Genomic DNA, 20,428 nt, shown 5'->3' on the forward strand with positions numbered 1-20,428 from the left:
ATTTTACCTATATGTATTTTAATAGAATTGTGGACTCTGAATTTTCATGGAAGGTGTCAAAAGGACTCTAAGGGGAAGATATGGACCAATTTTATCTCTACTCTACACACCCTTTTCTCTTAAGAATAGATGTCTTCTAAGTATATATGCATCACATCTATCACATAGAGATAGATCATTTAATAGATGTGATGCAGTGTTGGAAATTATATTACATTGACCCAAATAACGTGGCCCAATGTGGAAATCAATGTGAATAAGAATATCTTAGTAGCCAGATAATCGAAACCCTAGCATTGTCAGTCTGGGAACAATGAGGAAAAAGAGACCACAGGGTAATTTGAACTAGGGAAGCTAGCATAAAGAACGGTTGACTATGACAAGGGACTGAAGTAAGAAAGAGCTGGGTAGGAAGAAGTAAAGAGAACTCTAAAGAACTACAGGAACAGGAACATCCACTACCCACAAGGATGAAACAGAGCAACAGGGGGCTGAGAACCAGAGGTTGTTGGGAGAGTACAGGCTTGGCTCTTGATGGCAGAGAAGTTGCTTTGGTTGAACTTGCTGGGTATCTGCCCTAGGGTGCTGGGGAATGCTGTTCACAAGTACGTGTCTTACCAGAAAGGCACACTGCTACAGAATAGTCAAGGATGGGGTGGGGGTTCTGGGGGAAGCTGTGCACTGCAGGAGCCTGGCAGTAGTGAAGTCCCCCCTTGCTGCAGAGCTGGCTCTGGAGAAGCTACCTGCGCTGGGCTGTAGAAGCCTGTCGTTGGAGTACAAGGAACACGGAAGCAAAATTATTTCCTCCTGCAATATTTCTCCAATGCCCTCTACTGACAAAAGGTTAATGCCAGCTGACAAAGAGAAATATTTCAAGGGCCCAGATTCATTTTTGCAGAGTAGGTAAATAAAGTGAATTTGGACTTGAGAGGCAATAAGTTGATAAACTGGCACTCCTGGGGAAGAAAAATGATCTGAAAGAAAGATAGTAACTTACAGGATTGTGATTGAGGAAGAGATCCCTCCCAACAAAAAGATAATTCATTTGAAGTCAAAGAAGAGAAAATAATCATTGCCTATAGAACTTGGTCATGGCTAGATGGGAAGAAGAAAGCACTTTCTCTGAGAAAAGCTTAGTTCAGGAAAGCGGGGAGTGGGGGGCTGGGGCTGGAGGAAGAGTTTCTGAGTATGAAATGCAAAGGAGGGAAACACCTAGGATGGTTCTCTGGAAAGTACATCCCCTAGGATTATAACTAATAGGACCAAGTAGGATTCTTGGTATTTTACTTTTCTGTTTTTTTCTGTTTTGTAATTCAAATTTCTCATACTGTGAAAATGCTGGTTTTGTACTTTGTTAGATGGGCTTAGGGTGTTATGCTTTACAGGTCTCATGCTGATGGCAGAGTGTGGGACGACGATGAGTGGTCCAGGTCACCAGCCCAAAGTCTAAAGTGAAGCCTGAGTAGTGGGATTAAAATTGGAGAGCCCCTTCCTTGGTGCTTTCAATGTAATATGCAAGGACATCCATAAAAATGGTTAAATTACTTCAGGAAACCTATAATTTTAGGATGTTCTTAAATGTTTCATCAAAATATGTTAACTTCTACATTTCATCTCCCACTACTTCTCAGAGATTACTGCTACCACCGTAGGATGATTGCTAACTCCAAAATACCAAAGGGCTGACTTGGGAAAACTAGTTTTATTTCTCTGTTACCAAACAGCAAGTGGGGGTCCTGCTGTCTGCCACCACTCTAGGCAAAATTCCAGAGACAAAGGTTTGGTGATAAAGGAAAGGAGTCTTTATGCAAAAGCAGTCACTTAAGCCTATCAATTAATGCTAAACCTAGTACCTGGGTTCTCCTATCTTTTCCCCTGTTAGTTTCTATAGGGTTAGTTTACAAACTAAAACAATACAATACACAAATGCTACACAATTCCAGAAGAATGGCAGGCTTCTGCCTCAGAGCCTGTTCCCTCTAGAACACCCAAAGAATAAACCTGCCACCCTCTGCCAGGCCAGCCTGATCCTAGGCTGTGCTCAGAGTTCCTTTGCATACAAAATACCATCTTTTGGGAAATGCAGGCAGTGGCAGCACGATCATCCAGGCATCTTTGAGGAAGAAGAAAGCCAGACTGAAAGCCCTAGGGCCAGAGCCAGAGAGCCTGAGAGAGAACCTGCTCAGGAGCCAGAAAAGCTCCTAGGCCAAAGGGCCAGTCTTCTTTTTATTTCCTTTGGCTCTGGAGCATTCAGCTTCTCAGCCAATGCCACCTTAGACTGTTTACTGTTGCCTTGGTAAACTCCTCCTATGGCCCCTCCTACTTCTCCCTAGTGATCTCAATCAGATCTCCCTGTATCATGACCTCTGGGTAATAAACTTGACCCTTTTAAGAAATTACATTGGTCTCTTCCAGGTAAAATAGGATGTCATTAAATTGCTCTTTTAGTCAAACACAATATATACCACTTTAGTCAGTGCCATGCCTGAAGACCAATTTGACAGGTGCTCCATAAATGTGGTTTTGAAAGATCAGATGTCGAATGTCAGTCCTTTTTATGACAATGCCATGCTCTCTTATAAATGCCTGAAAATGGCCCATGGGAATGGTAACTAGAACAACAAGGAAAGGTTTATAATGCTAAGCCCTCCAACACAAACATTTCATATCTTGCAAATTATTATAGGTTCATTGACAAAGGGAAGAATTTACTGAGCTTAAAACAAATTAGACAATATTTAACTGTATAAAAAAATAAAATGGAAAACATGTCAGAAAGTTTTTGTATCACTTAACTTATTAAGCTGTCATAAAAGTATATATAGGACTTGTGAAAATATTGTATACTAGAAAATTCTTGGTAAGCTCGTTTATGTTTCTTGTGTAATCAGCTGTAACACAGATGGAATAAACTTACTAAAACGTTACCTGTTTTTTTCATGATCAGACTACATGAAAGTTTTTTAGTCTTTTCTTGACTATGCAGTTAATGTGTTCCCACTATGAAGGACAATGGAAATACTGATATATGGAGGTGTATAGGACAACTGTTCTTACTGGGCTCATGAAAAAGCACTAACTCCTCATTCTTTTCTGTCTGTTTTGGCACATACAAAATTATTAAGTGAAAAGTATTCGTCTAAACAATTAACACTTTATACAGAAAATAATACATTAAGTGATGCAATTTTTTCACTTTTAAAAAACTAATCTGGACCTTCTTGCACACTCCATCTCAATATCTTCTTCTAATATCTACTCCTTTCTGCTGTCCTATTCTGCCAGGGTCCTGTATCCCTTTCACTCTAGTGCAGGGACTGGCAAACTTTTCCTATAAAATACCTAGATATTAGATGCTTTAGGTTTTAGAGGCCATGCAGTCTTTGAAATAACTACACAATTATGCTGTGTTAGGCAAATGCAGCAGCAGACAACACATAAACACATAAATTCATCTGTGTTCCAATAAAACTTTATTTGTGGGCACAAATTTAAATTTTATATCATTTTCAAGTGATAAAATTTTGAAATTTCCCAAGTATTTAGAAATACAAAAACCATTCTAAACTTGTGGGTCATACAGAAACAGGCACCAAACCAGATTTGGCCCATGGACTGTATGTAGCAGGACAACTCCTGGTCTGTTGGCAGTACTGCTTCTTCAACGGCTAGGTATCCTTAACTCGATCACCATCCAAAAGAAAACTCTGTAAAGATGGTTCTGTTTATAAAGTTTTCCCATATGACACCTAAAAACTTTAGGGATCATCAATGTATCCATGACTTTCCATTGCATGTCTGAAAGGTTATCCGATTTTATTAGCTGGTCCATTGAAAGGGATTTTAAGATTTTACAGTGACTTTTTTGTCACATTTCATCAAGAAGAAGTATATGTAAAATAATGTATAGGGCTTAGAAGATGAAATCTGAATGAAAAAATCAGGGGTTTTGTTCCCAGTTTAGGGATTCAGTTTTCTGGTTAGGTATAAATAACTTGATCATTTCCAATCTCATTTACCAGGTGTTGTTACTGAACAGTTAAATTAAGTGTTAAAGGACATGAAGGGGAAAATTGTGCTTGTATCTCTAGAGTAGCCACATTGTCAGAAAAAAAAGTTTGTTCTTTTTTTATGCCATAACATACAAGAGAAAAGATAAATATTTCTGAAGGTGATCTAGTGGTTGATTTGTTTCAAATACTTTGGAGTGAAGAAAATCTAAACCTGAGTGAGATCATGCAAACTATAGCATAAAATACACAGATGTAAAATTTCAAGGTTTTCCTATGTGCCTACTATTACCAGGAGAGGTTTGGTTTAGGGGTCTGTAAAAATGTTTTCTTCCTTTAAGTATAATGTTCTGACAAGACATCATCAGTTCCAGACTCAGCCAGTTCCAGTTTTAAGTGTGAATGTTCAGTGAGAGGGTATTTTAAAAGGAGACTGAAAATCTGCTGTGCCAGATACCTGAAACGTTGTTAGGGTATTCAGTGGAAAATTTCATTTCCACATTGTAAGTAACTGTAGGATATTTTAAGGGATCCAAGACCAGTAACTTCCAAGAGCTGCTTATATTAGTTCCACTGTAATGTGAAATGGAGAGGGGATGCCCAAGGAAGCCTTTAAAACTTAATTACCAGATATGATTAATTAAAATAAATAATTCACCATTGATAAGATTGCACTTAAAATCTCCAGCCAAGGTACTCCCACTGAGGCCTGCATATTTTGCTATCCACCAAGTAAAACAAAGGGGAAAAAAGCGACTGAGAAAGAGAGAGATAAAGCCCCCTAGATGATTACTGAAATTCAAAATGCACTCGAATACCTCATTCAAAAAAGCCTCGTCTGGTAGTCCATATTTGAAATATTGTCTATTACTTGGCGTCTTCAAATTTACTGGGAGTTCCCTGTTCTGTGGACTTCCTGGGATGATAAGGACAACCCCAAATAAGCTGGTAGTTACTGAATTTCTATCTCCCTTGGACCACAGAAATAATCCACTTCCTGTAACTTCTCCCCTCCTTTGCAGCCACCACACCTTTAAAAACAACACAGAACAAGTCAGAAATCTTTGTTAGACAGTGACATACAGTGTGCCCAAAATAAAGCGGCCCAGCTAAAAGGAAAAAAAAAAATTCCACGTGTGTGAGTTGTGTATGAGTATGTAAAAGTGTCAGTGTGTGGATGTTCGAGAGTGTGTGTCTGAGTGCTTGTGAGTGGGTGTAAGGTAGAAGAGTAATGGATGGCGTCTCACGTCTCATCATTATTATTGTTTTTGAGGGGTAAGCCTGGCTTCCCTTCACAGGTCGGCCGCCGGCGGCAGGGGAAGCCTCTGCCTGCCCTGGTGCGCTCAGGCGGCTCATCGGTGCCCGGAGTTAGAGCTCTCCCCTGCGACGGAAAAGATAATTAAAAATCGCACGCGCAGCGGACAACTTAGTTTCGCGCTGTGCATCGAGTTGTCTGGATAAGGGTGTTCTCACACCCCTGCGGCGGCCAGGCGGGGAGGCCCATAGTCCGTGAGCGAGAAGTAGGTTGGGGGTGGGAGTGTCCTAGTGGGTGGTGCATTATGTTTCTTTAAGCCAACAAGGGTGGCAAGAGGCCGTGGGGAGGCCGAGGAGGCTGGAGAGACTAGGCGAAGAGACTCGCGTCTGTAAGAGGACTTGGGGGAGAGGCGAGAACGTGGAGAAGTGGGAAAAGGGAAGACAGATGAGGGAGGCTTGGAGTCGTGAATGAAGAAAGGAAATGTAAAAATGAACCCCCAAAGAGGAAGTACAGAGTAGTGTCTACTGAACCTCAATCCTTACCCCCGCGAGGGTGCGCGCCTAGCCGCCCTCCTCCCTTCCATCGCTCCCGCGGTTGAAAGCCCCTCTATCGCCGGTACATCTCTTAACAGAGGGCAATCCTGGTCTCCAAATCACTCAGCTAAATATAGCCCTTCAAGTTCATCTTGCGCTTAAAATGGGCTCCAGAACCTGTGACTGGCACCGGGTCCCCTCTTCTGTGCTCTCCACACTCTCGAAGCTCTTCCAGGCCCGTTGAAAAGCGCAGACCCCAGAGCCGTCTCAGCGAGTGGCCTCAGTCCTCTAACAGCCGAGAGGGAGGAGGCCCGTGGCAGGTCGCTACTAGGGTGAGAGAGGCGTTTGCGCTGAGCCATAAAAACGCCAATTAATGGGTACATCGATTGTTTTAAATGAGATGGGGGAGGGAGGAGATCAGTGATGACTCACCTATCTTCCTTAATACTCCGAGGTGGAGCATTCTCATTATAAATTTATTTATAAAATCACTTATTACTCTGTCAGCTACCCTATTAGGAATCTTTGAAACTTTGACAGCTGATGATTCTTTTTGCAAACATATTTTCAAGCGTTGGAAAGTTTAAAGGAGTTTGACAGTGAGCAAGAAACGTAGCAGTACACAGCGAGGAGGGGAACTGGCCCGTGCTCCCTTCTTAGGGGTGCAATAGCCTCAAGCGGATTTTCCGGCTTCTGCGGGCGCCGCACATTGTTTTATTTGTTTTGAAGGCTCAGAATTTGAGGCCGGTCGGAGACACCCACGTGCTTCTGACTCTCATCAGCGTAATGATCGCCTCAGCCAGAGTCGTGTCTATATAAACCACAAAAACCTAATCATTAGAAATCCCAGCCTCCAAAAACCACATTTTAGGTAAAACTGCCGCTTTTTTTCCCCGAGCTCCTTCATTCTCTTGACCACAACTTTTTGGGGGATCCAAAATCGCCTTTTTAACCCACATTGGGAAATAAATACATAAATAAATAGCCATTGAAGCATTTTAAATATTTTATTTTGTATTTTTTACTTTTTTCCCCGGGCATGGTGGGAAAGAAACTTGACATTAGTCTTAGTTTTAGATGCAGTATAGACTTAATAAAAGATTGAAATTGATGAAAACTGCTGGAGTTTCTCTCCAGCAAGGGTTTTTGCAACTTATTTTAATCACCAAGATGACGGTTTTCCACTCCTTAAAAAAATGCATCCTTGTTCTCTAGGAACAAGTTTGAATATAGAAGAAAAAAACTGGCCACTTGAGTTTCTAAAAACTATTTTGATGCGTGACCCCCTCCCCATTTTTCGTGTCATTTAAGACCAAAAAACACCCAAACCTTGCAAAATCTCCCCCTGCCCCCAGGGAGCTGCTACGGCAGAGATGGGGGTGGGGTGGGGGAAGGGTGAAGAGTGCCGAGAAGTCAGCACAGACGCTCAAGAATTTTCCTTCCTCCTCTCCTGACGTTACAGCGAAAAATACCGACAGCCAGATCAGCCGGGCGGCTCTCTGGCGTCTCTGCTTCAACCTCGTCCGACCAAGAGGGGGTTCCTTGCCCTGGCGGGGGGGAGGCGGGGAGAAGCAAGAGGACGAGACTAGGCTAGATCCCCTTAGACCAGGGCCGCCTCTCTCGGATTCGGAAGCTGCGCGCGGCGTCCCGGGGGCTCCTTCTCGCGGCCGGCTGGCGGCGGCAGCGGCTGCGATTCGAATGCTCAAGATCCGTTGCCCCAAAATCCGCTGCCGAGACTTACCTCCTGGCCCCTCGAAGCGCCAGGGTCAGGGGAGCTTTGCAAATAGCAGGAGGGAGTGGATACAAGGAGGTGGCGGTGAGAGGGGGAGAAGAGGAGAAGGGAAAGAAAGGAGCGGAGCCGGGGAGTCGGGCAGGCAGCCGCCGCGGCAGGAATCTGAGCACGCAGCCGGCGCGGGGGGAGCGGCGGCCCCGTGGAGGAGGCAGCGGTAGCAGCCCCAGCCGGCGGGCGGCGGCGCGGACGCCTGCAGCTGGGTAGCTGTGAGCGGTGCGGCGCGGAGCGGCGCGACGGTGGCAGGCTGCGCGCGGCTACGCCGGCCCCAGAGCTGGACTGAACGCACTCGCCTCCACCGCCGGACTCGAACTGGGAGGGGGCGCCAGCGCACCCAGGACGCGGTGCCCCAGGGGACCCCACTCTAAGCTGCAAACTGAAGCCACCGCCCGCCTCCCCGGGCCAAACACATCTCCGCACCCGTTCGCAGCTGCCACCCCGAGCGTTCCAAAGGCTTCAGCAAAGATCTGCGCCTCCCGGGTCTCCCCACCCTCCGACCCGACCTCTCCTCAGCGCCACCGCGGCCCCCCGTCAGACTCCGCCTGGCAGTCGGCTTCATCGAACTTGATTTCTCACCTCCTCAGCCCCATCACCTCCATCCCCGCTCCCCCGTCTCGCCTCCACTCCCCCCCCCGCTCAGTTTCCTCCTCCTCGCCCCTCATTTCCACCCTCCTCCCCCTCCCCCGGCCACTTCGCTAACTTGTGGCTGTTGTGATGCGTATTCCCGTAGATCCGAGCACCAGCCGGCGCTTCAGCCCCCCCTCCAGCAGCCTGCAGCCCGGCAAGATGAGCGACGTGAGCCCGGTGGTGGCTGCGCAGCAGCAGCAGCAGCAACAGCAGCAGCAGCAACAGCAGCAGCAGCAGCAACAGCAGCAGCAGCAGCAGCAGCAGGAGGCTGCGGCGGCGGCGGCGGCAGCGGCGGCAGCGGCAGCAGCAGCCGCGGTGCCTCGGTTGCGGCCGCCGCACGACAACCGCACGATGGTGGAGATCATAGCCGACCACCCGGCCGAGCTAGTCCGCACTGACAGCCCCAACTTCCTGTGCTCCGTGCTGCCCTCGCACTGGCGTTGCAACAAGACCCTGCCCGTGGCCTTCAAGGTAAGAAGCTGCGGCCGCCCCCCCCACCCCCCGCCCCCGGCCGGGCACTGCGGACCTGCCCGCCGGCGTCTCCTTGCAGGCGGGGGCCGGAGCCGGACGGCGTCTAAGGCCTCCAGTACACCTTGGAGGCTCTGACCCGAGGGACCCCCGGATAGGCCCTCTTCCTCCCAGCGGGCTTGCTGCAGTGACCCCGCGCAGATCCCTCCCTCTCCCACCTGTGCCCGCAGCCACCACGTCAGTCCTTGCACCTCCTCTGTCCGTTCGTGACCCCTCAAACCTCTCGGCCAAAGCTCTAACCCACTCCTCGGAGCCGTCTCCCCCCGCCCCCAGAGCCTCCAGGTGTCCACTCTTTTCATCGCCACCCCGCCCCCCTCCCCGGGGGTGAGGACCCCCGGCGTTTTCCCCGTCGGACTCCCGCGTTCTCCACCCGGGGCAAGCCGGCCGGTCGCGCATTCCGGGCTGCTCGCGCTGGCCTCACCGGGGGTCCTGGCGCCCCTACGCAGTCCCCTCCCGGCCAAGCGCCCCTCCGCTCGTCTAGGCGCCCCCACCTCTCACTCGTTTGAGCCTCAGCGGCTGCGGCCCAAAGCGGGCTCGGGGACCGGTGTTCGCAGTCTTGGCGCCAGGAGTTCGCGCCCGGGGCGGGGCGCCGGCTGCGGCGCGTGGGCCGCTTGACCGGTGCCCAAGAGAGTCGCAGGCAAACCTCGGCACTCGGGGAACGTGTGAAGAGGGGAGACGGGACGGGACTATTTGCGGGGATCCCAGGCTCCCAGGCTCCCAGACTCGCGCCAGTTCCCGTTACCGGGAGGAAGGCGGGGCCGCCGGGGTCGCCGCGCGCCCCGAGGCGGGGAAGCCCCGGAGTGCGGGCGCTGGACCCTCGAGTGCGGGAGGCGCGAGCCAGCTGAGGGGCCGGGGCTCAGGCCACCTCTTCGCGCCGGGACTGGGCTCCCCGCCTCTCCCAGCCTTGCGGGGACAAGGGGAAATATGTGAAATGCCTTCGGTTCGCCAGCCTTGAAATCTGAGGTGACATCTTGCGGATCTGTCTCATTATTACTTATAAAGGACTTAGTTTCCAAAGGTCCCTCCTGTTTCTGTAAGAAGGTGGGAGGCTCGAGCCGGTGGCCTGGGTGCGGAGGGAGTGACCCCAGGGTTTGGGAGCGCCCTCCGCGGCCTCCTCCGCCCGCGGGGCCCGTTAGTTTGAGGGCGGGTGTCCGCAGCGGGCGTCCCCCGGGAACCGCTCGGAAGGTTGAGGGCGTAGGGTCCCCGGCGTCCGGCCTCTGGCACAGCCCCGTGGCTGTCGATAAAGCGACCCTGATTGCCCCGGCAGCCCTCGCCAGGGGGAGACGCGGAGCCCCCAGGGCCGAGCTGGGTGGAAGGGAGGTAGGTGCCCGGGCAGTGCTCACTCGTGGGACTAGACGCGGGATGGAGGGGGCTGTGAGCCAGACGGGGAGAAGAGACTCAGAAAGCCGCTTCCGGCCCGTCTAGCCTAGGACCCCGGTGTTCCGGGATCCGTGGAGAGCAGGGTAACGAGGCATAGGGTAAGGGGGAAAAATGAGGTGTGGTGCCAGGTTTTCCGCTGTAGCCCTGGGGCCAAACTCCCACGGGCCGCTGGTAGTACCCAGTAGTTGATCCCTCATCCCCTCTCCCTTCAATTCAGATTCCATGTGTGGGTGGGGTGGAAAGAAAGAGGAGTCCAGGTCAATTAGAGCTGATTATCTTGCTAGGTCTTATATCAGAACAGAAATCAGAATAAATTGTTATGGAAAGGGGATGTTGCATTCTGGGGCAAGTTTCATTTTGCACTTGGCTTAAGAAATAATGTTTTGTTCTTAACCGTCCCGTTTCTCCTTTTATAAACCACCCATTTTGTGGGTTATTTTCTTCTTGAAATATGAAAAGCTCAGAATATCGTAGAAATTTAAATTTCTGTACAAGAGGTATCTTGTACCAATCTTCGTCATCCAAGGCCCAGAATTTTCTAATTAGTCTTATTGTGAGAGTGGACATTTATTTCCATCCCCTCCCCAATCCCAAACACACACACAAAAAACCTGGATGAAAGCAGCAAATACAAACAAGTAGATATTTTGTTTATACAACGCCACAAGTCTGGATATGTGAAAATCTAAGGATAAGTGCCTACATTTTAAAAGATATCATTAAGATGTTTGATGGCCTGGATTCCGTTTGTTCTGCAAAGCATGTTTAAGGTATAACTCTTTTGAACTATTCTACATTTATGGCACTGAACTGATTTTGAGCATTAGTGTTTTAGATAGAAAGGATGCTTTTGGAATACAGATAGAATGCAAGTTAGTTTGACCTATTCTCAGATTTTGGTTGTCTTCAGGTTTTTGTACCACCACCCTTTTGAAATTATTTTGAAAACAAATTGCTTTCTTTGCTATTAATCATACTTATTGTCAGTTACAGAGTGATTTTACTTGTAACCAGCAAACAAAGCCATAGATAACACATGGCAATGCTAGAGTAAATATTTAATTCATATTAATTGAAAAAGAAATTAACCTAAAACATGAACTCCCAATGTTTTCCCACTTCCATACTTGTGTTTAACAAAATGCAAATAGCAGGTGAAAGCTGAGATCCTCTTACTATATAAGTTTTGTCTCTGCTGAAAAAGATGTGTAGGTATTTGGAACTTAGAGGTGTAAACAACAATTTATGTTTTCATTTGAATGTTAGTAACAACAAACTCCCTTTACCTTTCTTTTGAGGTAAGAGCCTGAGAGCATTAAGGCTTTCTGTACTTGCAACAAAATCAGATAAATCTGTAATGAAGAAATAATACGAAGACGTCTCAGTTTTAAATTGGTGAGAACACTTTGGCTGTGATAGTTAGCCATGTACAAAGTAAATTATAGTGTTACTGGGTAAATACTGACAGGTAAATATATTTAAAAAACACAGAACTAAATTGTTGAGAAATCTGATATTCAAATCAATACAATATTTACTGAGCCTACATTTTATGTCTGTGACACTGAGCTCACCACTGTAGAGAATCAAATGGATTCAAAGGACTGTGTTTTGGTATGTTAAAATAGTGCTTCAAAATGATATTGACAATGTATTGTATTAAGTTGTAAGTAATGTGTTAGTATTGTTCATCTGATTTTGTTTGTGGATTATACAAGAATACTTAATTTGTTTATACTCGGCTCTTAAAAATGCGGAAGCAACCAATAGTTTAAAATATGTACAGTTGTTTATTAGCTCTGTATTTTTAACAAAGTTCTGCAGTTTTGAAATGTTCAGTCCTCCCAGGTGTCAAGGAAATGGAAATAAATATTTTTAACATTTCTTTCAGGTGTATCTCACTGAAAGCTTAAAATAGTGAAGGCATACTATTAGAGGATCCCAGGCCTTTCTGTCCTTGAAATTCTAGTGACAAAAAAGCAATTTGCAAATTCATCTCATTAGTTAATGGTCAGATAGAAATAGTGAGAGAGTATGTCAGCGGTGCATCCAGTAGCACCCTTATAGTTAGGGGTCTGTCAGTATTTCTAACATGAAGCCTGGTCTTCAGGGTTCATAACTCAGTTGCTTTAAATAACTTCAAGCTGAAACACTATGCAGAAATGTAAAGTCCAGATATATATTTTAAAACTAAAAGTATTGTGCTGTTTTAAGTTAGAGAACACTGGGCTATGTATTTACCAGCATCATATGTTTTTCTGGCAATGTTAAAGAAAACACATTTTTAGATATATAATACATTACTCATAGTTAATTCTGTATGTTTAATGATAGCTTTCAGTATTTATCATAAGTAGGGTTTCAAAATGATGGAGCAATATCTATCTGAGAATAATTTTTTTAACATCATTAGCCCATTTTCAGAAACTAAGTATGCAACTAACAAATACTTGACTCTAGTGAGTTGTATTTTCCTTACATATTTAATGATCAGATTTTATGTTTGTGTCTTTTTTAATGTAATTATACCTAAACAAAGAAAAACAGGTTATTAAACCTGTTAAAACCTCATTAAACCTACTATGAATTGTTGCACAAAATTATGTACATAAATAGATTTCAAGTTGTGTTAAGACAGACACATCTTTGTGTTATGCCTTTAAATACAATAAAATTATTTAAAGGTAAAAATGTCAGGATTGAATATATAAAACTTATTGATAAAGTAATTGAAATAAAAACTTTTAGATGGAAAACAAATATTTAAAAGATTTTTAGGAAACTTATATTTGAAACAGGCATGATAATATATCTTTCATTATGTTTTTACTCTTTGTCAATGCTATTTGTATCCTTTCAAAAAAAATCTCATAATATCTAAATGAGCTTGAAACACAGCACACAAATTCCCGGCTTAAAATGAAATACTTTCCATCAGTTTTCTCTTTGACATAGACATATATTTAAAAAATTATGAGATGATACTTTATGTTCTGTTTACTTTTTTCCCCTCTACAATTCAATTGGGTGTTCCTAAATTCTAGGTTAAACTTGAAAAAATAACTAATATTTGTGAAAGTTTTTGATAGTTTATTTAAAGTTATCTTTAAATAATTACCATAGGATTAAAAATTTTTCTTATTGCAGTAACTTCCTTACCTGTCTTTTTATTCCAAAGAAATATTTGATTAAATTCTATCTTGGAAAAGAATTATACTTCAATTTTGCTGCAAGTACAATTTGCCAAATGATATTGGTCTGTAAGAGTAATTGATTAGTTAAGACTAGACTTCTGTTCGTGGAAACGTAATGGGCAATTTTTATTTCCGTATAATAAGACCACAAAAACAATTTTAAGGGTCTGAGTTAATTCTCCATTGCTTCTCTATCAGAGTAATTCACAGATTTAATCATAAGGAGTCTCATACAAAATTTCAGTAGTGTTTGTGGAGTTAAATATTTTTTATTTTGTACAAGCTGCATATCATGTGATTTAAATGCTGGTTATAGTGAGGTGTGCTAAATTAAAGGAACTTCTTTCTCAATTCTAAAATGTCAGGACATAAAATTTATAGATTTTATGTTTTAAAAATGCCAAGAAATGTTGTTGTTAAGGTTTCATCACAAATTCTTCTTTGCAGAACAGAACTTTTGTATTGGGTAGCATGGAAAGAAATTTTAATGTGTGCTTACTCCTAACTAGTTAAAGAGCGATTTTTGACTCTCTCTCTTTCTGCCCCTTAGAATGTTTTCTGTTGTTTGGGTTTTGTATGGATGAAAGGTGTAAAAATTTCTTGGTTCTTTTTTGGTTTTCTTTTCTTTTTATTTATTAATTTTTTTGATTGATTTTTTTTTAAAGAAAGAGAAACATTGATTTGTTATTCCACTTATTTATGCATTCATTGGTTGATGCTTTAAAATGTTTAAAAAACTTATTGATTGATTTTTGAGGTGTGGGGTGAAAAACATCGATTTGTTGCTTCATCCATCCATGCATTCACTGGTTGCTTCTTGTATGTGCCCTCACCAGGGATTAAACTCACAACCTTGGTGTTTCTTCAGGATAACGGTCTAACCAACTCAGTTACGTGGCTAGGGCCATTGGTTGATTCTTGAATTTGCCCCGACCAGAGGTGGTACCTGCAACCTAGGCCTATACGGATGATGCTCTAACCCACTGAGCTGCCCGACCAGGGCCTCTTTTGGTTTTCTTTTAGATAAACACAGTTGAGAATCTCCAAGGAAAACTTTTTAGCTTCAGAGATCTACTTAAAAAAAAACAACAACAAAAAAAACTCAACCGTATAATTATGTTTCTGATTGATATAAAGTCAAATACAGTACTCCCTCCCCCTTTCTTTCCCCCTCTTAAAAACATTAGGCAATGTCATTTGGTAGAGAATATAGCAGGGAAAAAAAAAGTTAGCCATTAAAATGGAGTTCAGCCATAACAGGAAAAGTTGTTACTATATTGTTTTAGTTAGCTTTTTTTCTTTTTTAAGGCCAAGTTCTAAGCCTCATAGAGGACTCACATTTTGTGATTAGATCTATTTGTTTTGTTATTAAATGTAATACGTAAAACATAACCAGTATTTAATATGGTCATTATTATGCTGCTTAAGCAAAGTAAAATGGATTTATGTATTTCACTCTTAGGGATCTTTTCTTTCGTATTTTCCCATATTGAATCAATTTTCCTTTCTTCGAACTAAAAAAACCCCATTATGTTAAAAATATGCAGTAAAATAATAATGTCCCAGAGCTCTTGAAAATCTTCATATTGGGGCAGATTTCTGTACTTTTTTCTGAAATTTAGCCAGACTGGAGTGAAACCCATCAGCAGTCATCCTTTATCTTTCAACAAGAAAAATCATCTCAGGGCATGAAGTGAAGAATTACATATTCAATGGCATCCTTTAGGGAAGCTCATAAGTAAAAGCCTATGTTTACCAAACAGCAGACTTGGAACAGAAATTAGCCTCCTCGTCTTACAAAAAGTACATCATTATAATTACACTCTATACTTATGTAGTATCTTCTACATTTTACAGACTTTTAAATAATTATTTCCAATTTATATTGGAGAACTCTAGTTCCCAGAGATGAAGTTACTTGTATGAGATCATAGCAAAAGTGGGAGAAAAGTGGAGCCTCTTGAGTTTTGATGCATCTATTTGCTTCTAAACAGTACAACTTTTCTGCCTTCATTCATATGCTTCACTGGTTCCATATTTACTTTGACATAGAAAGCCGCTCAGCAGGTGTTAAGACAGAATATACTGATTGTAAAAAATGTCAAACATTCAGACAAATCCTGGCAAATATAGTCAATTATCTTAGTATTTTCAAATGTTCACATTTTTGGCATTGTGAATTTGAAAAATTGAAAACCACATTGCCTCCATCAGTACAACAGCATTTACCTATATAGTCAGTAGCTAATCAAGTATGCAAGGAGGAAGTCATGTTCTCAAGAGATTTACCCTTGACCTGGGAATCTTCTCAGATTGAGTAGAGGAACCAAATACTATTAGTATATGATAACTGACATGTTTCCCTCTCCTCTGGGATGGAAAAAGTTGTCAGAAAACTAGTTTGGAGCAAGGGCATATTGCTGCTAGTGAGGGATGCTGACTCAGCCTTTAACTGGTTCTCTCTCTCAGAGTTTTATGTGGGAGCCTCACAGACTGCTGGCTGTGGGACTTGATGCTCTTTTTGGAGCTCTTTCATTTATTTATTTCAAAGATATTTATCAGACACTTACTCTGTACCAGGCACTGTTGTGGGAGTTTGGTATATAGTGCTGAAGGAGACAGATGAAGTCCCTTCCCCCTTGTAGTTTCCAGTCTAATATAATGTGGACTCCTAGGAGTGAGTGTCAGTTTTGGGCGAGTATATCAAAAGGAGTAGATAAATTATTAATATATGCACATTGAAATGAAGATCATTTGAGTACAGTGGAATGCTGTGGAAGTGGGCTGTGTAATGTAAGGAAAGCTTTAGGAATAACAAAGTGCTAAAGAAGGAATGGAATTGAAAAACAGACTAAGAGAAAATTAAGGGTGCAAATTATATTGACAAGTTCTTTTTCCTGGCTGGAGCAGAAGATATGGTAGAGGAGTGCTGGGCCAGGGTTCATGGGTGGGGGAAATTAAGCCTGAAAATATAGTTATAGTGTTTGTTTTATCACAGTCTGAGAAATCTGCTTTGATGAGAGCATGTACAAATAGTATTGGGAGCATGGGATTAAATGCTTAGGTTTGCCTTAAGGAAATCTTGACAAAGGAGAGAGCAGCACTAAAAGTGGGAGAAAGAAGAGTGGGATATTTGCCAGACAGGCAAGCACATATGGGTGTTCATGTCAGAGAGTAGTGGGATACTGTAGCTGGAGTCATTGCTTAGTCATCATGAGGGCATCTGGAAGCTGAATGAGGAAGAGATGGAAATAATCTGAATATATGGTCCTGGAAGTTAGCTGAGAGAAAAGGCATTGTCAAGGGTCAGGGTCCTGGTAATGGATTAAGAATATATTGTGTTTTATATGTGACAGCAAAGGCTCTGCACCAGCATTTACTTGCCAGGCTCTGTGTTAATCAGAGTCACCCATTTGCAAGTTAGCAGACCCTGGTTAAAAAAGTGTGATCCCTAGCCTTGGAGCAGTGAAAATGTTTGTTAGCCTCAAAAACTGATTATTCTGGTCCTTACTTGACTGAGTTAATCTGCCAAAGGTTAACTGCTGAAGGTTAAGGAGGCAAATGTGTCATTCTAAGGTGGCAGATGGGACAAAGACAGAATAGAAGTTTGTCTAAGGGTGTATTTTCTGTATATACTATTCATTTGTCAGTGATCATTATCAGCCTGTTGTATGTCTTTATTCTGCACCTAGACTTTAAGGTTCTTGATGCTTTTGTGTATTCCTCTGGGTCCTACTGCAGAGTGGACATTTATGATTAAAGGCTGAATATCTAGCGCAAAGTAAGGAGATGAAATGTAGTCCTGGATACCACACCATGTTTAGGCTTCCATATGGTTAGGAATTCCAAGGTTTCACCTAAATGTCTTCTCCTATAGAGCTGACTAGACTTTCTTTTTTAGCCTGTGATTGGGATGAGACCACACCTCAGGGTGCTCCAGGCTGCAGACAGGCAGTGCCTTAATATGTACGATGCAATCTGCAGATGAAGCATCAGCCTTCCTTCTGTGGCATAATTCCTATGGACAACCTAACATGGGGATTTAATAAAAATGTACATGTATTCAGTGAAGAATGCAACGATAAATGAAGGAAACTTTTGCCTGCCTTTGAAATGGGTGGGCCCTGAAACACTGGTCTGTTTGAAGTGGCATCCGAACCCACATGCAGATTCTTCATTGCTGTCTGCCATTACTGGACCAGAGCGCTAAGTCCTGATAAGGAACATTATTTACAATGAGAATATATTCTTAGTTTTTAAGCTTTTCTGATGAGCCATTATTGCTGCTGTGTTTCCTGTTTTATGTAGGTGGTAGCCCTTGGAGAGGTACCAGATGGGACTGTGGTTACTGTCATGGCGGGTAATGATGAAAATTATTCTGCTGAGCTCCGAAATGCCTCTGCTGTTATGAAAAACCAAGTAGCGAGGTTCAACGATCTGAGATTTGTGGGCCGGAGTGGACGAGGTAGGTCTCTGATTTTTAATATTGGTAATGGAATAAACACATTAGGGTCCTCTGATGACATGTAGGCTATTCTGTGTACAAATCCTCACCCTCTTCTACTCAATAGAATTACTGAAGCTTTTATTTAAATATGTCCAGATGAAGCTGAGTGTTTTTCTGAATACTCAGGCCTTTTTCATTTGTTTTATGACATTGAATAGTCAAACAGTGTTTTCAGAATAACTCATTCCTATTTTCATTGGGTGTGAACATAGAAGGTGGAGAGAAGAACAGTTGGAGGTTCAAGTTATGAATTATGAGGAACCAAATAACTGAGTAAATTGAATGGCAAAGGGGAAAGAAAAAAGAATACATTGGATCAATTTCCTGATAGTATCAGTTTTGCTCTAAGTGGTAGCAAGGACAGCTAGCATAATGCAGTTCACTTATCACATATGTTACCTCTATATGAGTTAATTTATTCTTATAATAAAAAAAGTCTATTTAAAAATCATTTAGGTTTTTTTCTTTTCCAGAAGGCTTTTCATTTGAATAAGTAAATAATGTGTTACTTATGTTAGAATGACTATATAGACTTGCCTGACAGATGAGTGATCAGGACTTGAAATAGTTCCAACTTATTTAAGAGTTTTCGCCGTCTGAATCCATATTCAAATATTAGGGATCCTTAAAAAAGATCATAAAATAGAAAATAATCCCTTTTAGGGTTTTCATAACTATTTTATAAACGGACTTAATGGTTTAAAAAATGTCTTTAAGGAAACCAATTTTGGGGTTTATTTACTTATTCTATAGAGAGACTTATTTAGTCATTTGTTAGAAGTATTATGTTCATTTATTTATTTATTGAATCTAATATTTCTATTTTAAGTATTTCAATAATAAGAGAGAAAATAGACCACTTTAGCATTGAGGTGAAATAAAGACCTATGGAATTATTCCAACCCAGGTTTGAATTAGGAAATGAGAAGCATCAATTTTTAAACCATGTTCAGTAATTGCTCTTTAGTTTGGATCAGATGTCAAATTATTACCATTGTAAAAACTTGATAAGGGAAATCCAAGTAAGGCTGTTTCCGATGAGTAGTTTTAGTTTACTTTCTAGGAACAGGGCCAAGAAGTTGTACTTTTTAACTTAAAAAAAAATGATGCATGCTAATGAGATACTGTCACTGAAAGGTTGTTTGAAATAAAATGAGGCTCAGGCCTCTGGAAGAATCAAAACTAAAGGGGTTATCTCTGCATCAGGTTTGGTTTGCTTTCATTACAAAAAAAAAAAGAAAAGAAAAAAAAGAAAAGACATCCTCTCTCACTATTGACTGATTAGGTGTGAAGTGTGTATGTGTGTATATTCATTTTTTTCAATTATTGGTGCAAATCCATAGCACAATTAAGGTTTCTCTTTTTAGTAAGAATAAAAAAGTTGTTTTGAACATGATGATTTACCTGTGTGTTCTGAATTACATCATTCTTCCTATGTAATATTACTTTGTTTTTAACTAGAGTAATGAATTTTAGTATTTAAAAGATTGGGCGCTATATTTTATTTTACAGATTCAAGCTAGTGTTTTCATTTAGCTTGCTTTTTGTATTATATAGATGCTGCATAACTTTTCTCTGATGAATTTGAGTAGAAACTATGGCAAAGTGATAGTGTACTTTGTAAACCCTCAACATATTTATTTAAGAAACTTCAAAGAGAAACAAAGGGTGTGCACTGTTTTACTATATTGGCTTTCTGAGTTTTGGCTGGTTTCCCAAATAGCAATTTTTATATTTAAAAAAAAAAGACAGACTTAACTGCTTGCAGACTTTTCACGCATGGAAGATGAAGAAAGCTTCTTTTGATGAAGTGTAATTATGTCCAAACAGAGCTGACCCCCTCCCCCTATATTTCTTATGATCTTAACTGAAGAAAGTAGGATTTTTCCTTTGAAGCAGCCGGGACTTGGTGGAGGATCTGAAATGCTACAGTCTGCTGCCAGAGGCAGGATGGAGAAATTGGTCCAGACTTGTCTTCGAGACTTAGATTGGGGGAGGGGGTAGCTGGTGGAGAGAGAAAGAAAAATTGATATATCACTAATAATAGATTTTTATATCACTACATAAATATTATTTGAAAGGAAATAGTAATATCAAGCTGAAATGAGGAGTAAAAAAGGACTGAGAACACCAATAAGAGATACTGCTCTTGGGGAAAAAAATGGGTCAGTTTTTCAGTTGCAGGAAACCGTTTAACCTGTCTGTGTACCTGACCTGTCCTGCTTTCAAACAGACTCCTTCTAGCTTCCTCTTTGATTTTCACACTTTTACATTTCTCTTAAGTTATTAAGTCTGGGTCAATACGCTGCAACCACTATATTTTTTTGCATCTATTTAAACTTTCTGTTTTCAGTAGCATTTAAAAAATAATGTCAAGTTCCTCTAATTATTACAATTTGTCTTTTCATTAGTAGAAATATAAACTCTCAGAAACTGAAAAACAGTTTTGGATTTATCAAGGAGTCACATCACTACTTTGGTTTTATTGGTTGTCTAGCGACCATAGCTTTTGGAAGTGCTTTGGAATAAAAGTAGGGCATTGATGAAACTTTCATGAAGTTAGGAGTGGCTTATGTATTTTAATGGTATTTTCCTCTTTCAGCCT

The 20,428-nt window shown here is 42.0% G+C and overlaps 1 protein-coding gene across 2 annotated transcripts in view; it reads left to right on the plus strand.

Annotated features, from left to right (window-relative positions):
* Window positions 1–8,301: 8,301 nt before the first annotated feature.
* Window positions 8,302–20,428, plus strand: part of RUNX2 (RUNX family transcription factor 2) — a 235,420-nt gene continuing 223,293 nt past the window's right edge. For both annotated transcript variants that reach the window (XM_090282516.1, XM_090282517.1), the window contains exons 1-2: window positions 8,302–8,685; window positions 17,625–17,781. In XM_090282516.1, coding sequence (XP_090138642.1) covers window positions 8,302–8,685; window positions 17,625–17,781 — 541 coding nt within the window. The remainder of the gene's footprint in view (window positions 8,686–17,624; window positions 17,782–20,428) is intronic.

The sequence above is a fragment of the Furipterus horrens genome, unplaced genomic scaffold, assembly GCF_987537825.1.
Source record: "Furipterus horrens unplaced genomic scaffold, mFurHor1.1.pri manual_scaffold_6, whole genome shotgun sequence".
Taxonomy (NCBI): Eukaryota; Metazoa; Chordata; class Mammalia; order Chiroptera; family Furipteridae; genus Furipterus; species Furipterus horrens.